This window comes from Eurypyga helias, unplaced genomic scaffold, assembly GCF_000690775.1.
Source record: "Eurypyga helias isolate BGI_N326 unplaced genomic scaffold, ASM69077v1 scaffold34252, whole genome shotgun sequence".
Taxonomy (NCBI): Eukaryota; Metazoa; Chordata; class Aves; order Eurypygiformes; family Eurypygidae; genus Eurypyga; species Eurypyga helias.
In genome coordinates this window covers 6,018-11,919 of record NW_010236001.1, presented here as the reverse complement: position 1 = coordinate 11,919, position 5,902 = coordinate 6,018, and the positions used below count along the sequence as shown (strand labels likewise).

The window sequence follows — 5,902 nt, the reverse complement described above, 5'->3', positions numbered from 1 at the left end:
CTTCCGCTGCATCCGCAGGTTCAGCGCAGGAGACGTGGTGATGATCCAGCCCCAGAACTGCCCCGAAGACGTGCAGCAGTTCTGCCAGCTGCTGCGCCTGGATCCAGACAGACGCTTTGTGCTGAAGCCCACAGAGCCCGGTAGGTCCTGCCTGCTACTCCTTTCTCTCCCTGCTGGGATGGGGCAGCCCCTGAGCCCTGGCCCAGCTTGGAGCTCAGCTTTTCCTTTGCTTTAGGCACAGTCAGTAGGGAGTTGGGTGTAGCTGCTGGATAGAGGACATCTGCTTTTCTCGTGGTGCAGGGGCTCTCCTTCCCTCCCAGTGCTCTGCACGTGTGGATCCTGTGTGGATCCGATGCACGGGAGGAACCCAGCAGTGTCCAGGCTGCACCAGCACCTTGTGTCTTCGCAGTCTTCGCAGCCCCCAGCCCAGACTGTGGAGGATCCTGCCAGCCTCCCCAGCCCAAGACCCGAGTCAGGTTGCTCACACTGCTACCCCATCCATGCCCGTGCATCCTTGCTGGGGACACGCAGTTCTCCCCACTCTGCCAGTGCCCCAGGAACCTACGGCAGGGGCGTCTTTTGCAGCCACAAACCGGCACCAGCAACTAGGGAACCCCCTTGGAGCCCCCTTGGAGCCCTTGGTGGCTCTGTAGTCTGCATGGTACTGAGAGAGTTTTCTATCCTTTCCCCTCAATTGTGTGAGCACTGGGATTTTAGCCTGGCAGGGAAACCCAGGAGATGCTCCTCACTCCCCTGGGAGAGAAGTAGGAGACAAGGACAGGCCTGACACATATGACTGCTGGTTATGTCCACCGCAGTGCGCAGGCAAGGCGAGACCTGTATTGATAAGGCGTTGTCCAAAAGCACTTGCGTAAATTAGGGACAGCTCAACACCACTGACTTTGTTGCAAACCTGTGGGCTTGAAAAACGAGCTGGGGGGAACAGGAAGGGGATCATGGGAGGAAGCAGTGATGGCAGCAGCTAAAGTTGGTTGGTTAGTGCAATGGGTGCCTGCAGGCAGCAGGGCTGCCCTTGTCTGGGGGCCTGGGGAGTGCCAGAGCTGCGGGAGCAGCAGGCAGACAGTGCTCGGGTGTCCTGCCCCGTGCTGGCCCTGAGTTCTCGCTGCCCTGCAGGCACGTCCCTCCCTGCCCTCTTGCCACAGCCCTGCACCATCCGACACCTCGTCACCCACTACCTGGACATCTCCTGCGTGCCGCGGCGCTCCTTCTTCGAGCTTTTGTCCTACTTCTCTATGAATGAGCTGGAGCGGGAGAAGCTGCAGGAGTTCAGCTCTGCACAGGGCCAGGAAGAGCTGTACAGCTACTGCAACCGGCCCCGCAGGACCACGCTTGAGGTAGGGCTGGGGGAGCGTGGCAAACCCGCTCCGTGAGGGCTCTGCCAAGCATAAAGCACCCAGCCAGATGATGAGCCGTAATTTCTTGGATGGGGAATTGAATCTAGTTCATCCATTTTCTGATGTGTCCTTGGATTTCCACTGGTGGTTAAGACCTGCTGCAGATCCCTCTGGGCTCTGTGGTGGGCCCTGTGCTGCAGCCTGGGTGTGGGGAGGGCAGAGGGTTGGGGGCAGTCGGTGCCTTTGGTCAAGGGAGAAGCAGGCAGGCTGCCTTCCGGGGTGCACTGGGTCTCACCCTCTCTCTGCTTTGCAGGCCCTCTGGGATTTCCCTCACACCACGTCTGCCATTCCACCTGAATACCTGCTGGACCTCATCCCCCGCATCAGACCCCGCGCCTTCTCCATCGCCTCCTCCATGCTGGTAAGGGCTCAGCGTTTCTCGGCCTTGGTCAGGCTCTGAGCTGAGGCTCTGACTGGTGCTGTGCACACACAGGCCTTCAGGCTGCGCTCCCAGACCCCCCGAGCACCCCCAGCCCACCCAAAGCCCTGCTTGCCTCTAAGCCTGTGGCAGCCTGACATGCAGGATGTGAAGCCCAGTGTTGTGCCAGCCTCCGGGTCAGGGTGCTTGCCCTCCTGCTGCCCTGCAAGTGCTGGGGCTGGCCCAGTGCTCTGCAGAGGTCTGGAGTCCTTGTCACTGGAGTGGTGGGATGTGATGCCACCGAGACTGGGAGCGTCCTGGGTGGTGTAGCCGCGGGGAGTGGGAGTGCTGCTTCCTGCTGCTGCCGGGAGGTGGCAGTGGGACCTGGCCCCGGTGGCTTGGCAGACATCAGCCCGTGCATTGGTGGCATTTGTCCTCCATGAGGACCTCTTGGGTTGGACAGTCCCTGTCACTGTTGCCAGCTGTGCAGAGCATTCCCACAGCAGTGCTTCTCTGGGAAAACCCCCATTCCTATTGAAAGGTTTTGGACAAGGGTGTGCTCCATTCTGTGTCTGAGTGGCTGTGTCAGGCCCAGACGAGTGTTGCAGAGGCCCTGGCAGGAGCTGGGCACAGGCTTTGTCCCTGGAGGAGGCACTGGGCTCTTCCTGCAGCGCTGTGCTGGATGCCTTCTCCTTTCTCGTGACTCCTGTCTGGACACAGGCTCATCCTGACCGGATCCAGATCCTCATGGCAGTAGTGCGGTACAAGACACGGCTCAGCAAGCCCCGCTGTGGTCTCTGCTCTACCTGGTTGGCTTCTCTCAACCCAGAACAAGGTAATTGCTTGGACTCTGTGAGAACCCAGCGTGCTTGCCACAGCACACAGCGCTGATGCCAGGGACCATGGTGGAGCTGTGGGCATGCGGCCGCGTGCTGGAGCTGCTTGGACCCTGGGTGGAGCACCACCACTGCTGGAGCTGGAGCTGGAGCTGGAGCACACTGGCTTGGCAGGATGGGCTGAGCTCACAGTAGCCATGCTTCCTTGCTGCTCCCATCCTCTTCAGAATATGGCATGCTCTTCCTGCTTGCCCTGAGCTCCTGGTTTTCTCCCAGCTGCTTAACCCTCCTGCTCCCAGCACCAGTGTGCCCCACTGTCCCACGATGGGCTGCTCCCGGCATCCTGGAGCTAGCAGTGCTCTGACTGCTGGACTCCTCCAGACTCATAGCACCAGCTCTGGGAAGGATGGTCCTTCCTTTGAGCACATCCATCCTGTCCTGCGAAGCCTGTGTGTGCTGCTCATCTGCTCTAACCACAGAACCCCTCCAGCTGGGTTCCCAGGCAGATGTGACAAGTTGATGGGGTCTCCTTGCTGCAGGATGGTGGAGAATGACACCAGGGCAAGATTGGGCATTCTCTGAGTACCTGGCTGGGGATCTTCACCCTTCCTCTGGGTCCTAGAGGAGGCAAGTTTGGCCCTCCCTTACTCAGTGGCTGGGTTGTGATCTCTGCTCACCCCTGGTGCTGTCTTCCCCAGCCGCAGCTGTTCAAGGTGCCGGGCTGAGGCTGAGTGTGCCTGGTGCACCGGCTGAGGCTGGTGGCGGGGAACAGGCAGCCCTGGGGGCTCTTCTTGCCCTGTTGCCTTGCTCTGGGGCTCACTCAGGTGTTTGCAGAGACAGTGCTGAGACAGCTGAAGCACTTTTCATGCACCCATCATGTGCCATGGCACCAGGGGGGGCCTTGGTGCTGCGGGGTGGTAAGCCAGGGTGTCTCAGGTACAGTGGTAGTGGGGTGACATTAGTCAGTCTGTTTTGCAGGTGATGTCCGGGTGCCTCTTTGGGTGAAGAAGGGAGGATTGAAGTTTCCGTATGACCCTGACACCCCCGTGATCATGATTGGCCCTGGCACCGGGGTAGCACCCTTCCGAGCAGCGATACAGGAGCGGGTGGCACAAGGACGTAGAGGTGAGGGATGGTCCTGGGAGAGACTTGGGATGCTGCTTGCTGCAGGCAGGTCTGTGTTCAGCACACGGGAAGGCTCCTGAGGGTTTGGACAGGCCTGGGCTTTGCTGTGTTTGAGTGGGAGCAAGCTGGGCTCTGGGGCAGGTGGGGATCAGAGCCTGGTGAGCACAGCTTGTGTGGTTATTCATAGGCTGTGCTGCAGGCCGCTTCCTGGGTCAGGGCAGGGCTCTGTAGAGGCTCTTGGTTCTCTGTGAGCGGAGATGGGTTGTTGAACTCATCTTCAGCTGCACAAGTCAGCCCTGGGGGCTCTTCTTGCCCTACCAGCCCTCCACATCCTGCTTTCCCAGCACACAGGGGGCTCTCGTTGCCACCAGCCACTTGGCTTCATGCTCACGCAGTTGCTGAGTCCTGGCTCTTCCAGGCCAGGGCTGTCAGCCAGGTCTGACAAAGAGGTGGGAGCCCTGGGGCTCCCTGCAGGTCCCGTGGGCACCAATGGAACCCCGTGCTCACAGGGCATTTGGTCCACCCAGCACAGCCCTTCTGCCCTGCTCTCTGCAGGGAACTGCCTGTTCTTCGGCTGCCGCCAGAAAAGCAAGGACTTCTACTGCCGGGCGGAGTGGGAGGAGCTGGTGACGAAGGGCTTCCTGACGCTTTTCACTGCCTTCTCCAGGGACCAGGTTAGTTCCCAGAGTGGATACAGAAGCATCTCAGGCAGCGCTGGTGGGAGTCTGCTGGTGTTTCTGGCCCCTGTACCTGCTGAGATGGCCTGTGAAGGGTCTGTTGGTGTAGCACAGTGGTCACCTTGCTCCCCTGCACCAGCTGGGTGCTGGCTGGGATCCGCACCAGCAGCACAGTGCTGCTGCCCAGCTGGGACATGTCTGGCTGAGTTGAGCAAGAAAGGTTGCTGGGACAGGGCTGGTGAGTGCTGGAGCAGATAAAGCGTGAGCCAGCTTTGTTTGGCTGGGCCACATGAGTGAAAAAAGGCTCCCAGGCCTCTCAGAAGGGGGTCACCAGGCAATACCCTTTCTTGGTTGAACACCACTCTCCCCACCGTGTCCTGATTGCTGGCTGAAGCTGAGGAGCTTGGCCTCCCTGCCAGCTCTGACGAGCCTCAGCCATGCGTGAGAAAGCTCCAAGGAAGTATGAGCACCCCCACAACTCACCCCCTCATTTGCTGCCTTATTTCCCAGGCAGCGTCCTTGGTGATCCGCCCCTCTGTGGACTGCACACATCTTTGTGTTGCCAGAGAGACTCCCTACACTGGGATTCTGTTCCACTGCCTTGCCCTGTCTCTTGATGGCATTGAAAGCTCAGCCTGCCTTTACAACAGAGAGATCTGATAAAAAGGGTCAGTGAGAAGGGGCATTTCTAGGTAGCTCAGCTGCACCAGTCCTTTTCTCCTGGCTGTGTGCATGTGTTGACATGAAGCCAGCATCTTTTATGCAGTCACTGGCGAGGCATGAGTTGAATGCCTCTGTGTCAGCTTTCCAAGTCTCTGATGGAGAGGAGCAGCGCTACAGAGGTTTGTTGGATCACCAGTCTGGCTTTTTTCTGATGGCTCACACAGTGGAGGGAGTATCTGCTACTCCTCAGATCTAGAGAGCAGCCTCAGAGCCCTCCCCCTGCCCTCACAGATGCTGGAGGGTCAGAACTCCCTTCTGAGTGTGCCTCCTGGCCTCCCTTCTCTGTCCGCCCTGTGGGGCGAAGCACTTTGTCATGAGGGACTTCTGCCACCGAGTCCTGGCAGTGCCATGGCAGGGAGGAGAGCAAGAGTGCAGCCAGGCAGGGTGTCCCACGCTGGGCCGTTGTACCTGTGGCTCTAGCAGATACCACAGACATGAACTCCTCAAAAAGTGTTTTCAAAGAGCCTGGCAGGAGCGGGGTTGCTCCATAGCTGAGCAGGATTTCCCTCTTCTCTCTATCAGGTCCCCTTTGCAGTGACCTGTCACACCACCTCTGCCCCGCAGTGCAGACCGATTGATCCCAACCTAATGCAGTTGTGGCTCATTCTCAGCAGGAGGCCTTGGAGTTTAGCTGAGATGTTGTGAGCCAGGTGTGTCACTGGGGTGCTCTGGTTTCTGGGTAGCTGCAGGTCCTTAAATGACCCGCTCGGAGCCCCAGCCTCGTCGGCAGAGCCTCTGTCAGCACTTAGCTGATTAATGGTAATGATG

The 5,902-nt window shown here is 59.1% G+C and overlaps 1 protein-coding gene across 1 annotated transcript in view; it reads left to right on the top strand.

Moving 5' to 3' along the window:
• NDOR1 (NADPH dependent diflavin oxidoreductase 1) overlaps nucleotides 1-5,902 on the top strand; it is a 14,342-nt gene that overhangs the window by 3,843 nt on the left and 4,597 nt on the right. The window contains exons 7-12 of the mRNA XM_010146943.1: nucleotides 19-140; nucleotides 1,135-1,355; nucleotides 1,669-1,776; nucleotides 2,494-2,608; nucleotides 3,588-3,734; nucleotides 4,290-4,408. Of these exons, the coding sequence (XP_010145245.1) occupies nucleotides 19-140; nucleotides 1,135-1,355; nucleotides 1,669-1,776; nucleotides 2,494-2,608; nucleotides 3,588-3,734; nucleotides 4,290-4,408 (832 nt within the window). The remainder of the gene's footprint in view (nucleotides 1-18; nucleotides 141-1,134; nucleotides 1,356-1,668; nucleotides 1,777-2,493; nucleotides 2,609-3,587; nucleotides 3,735-4,289; nucleotides 4,409-5,902) is intronic.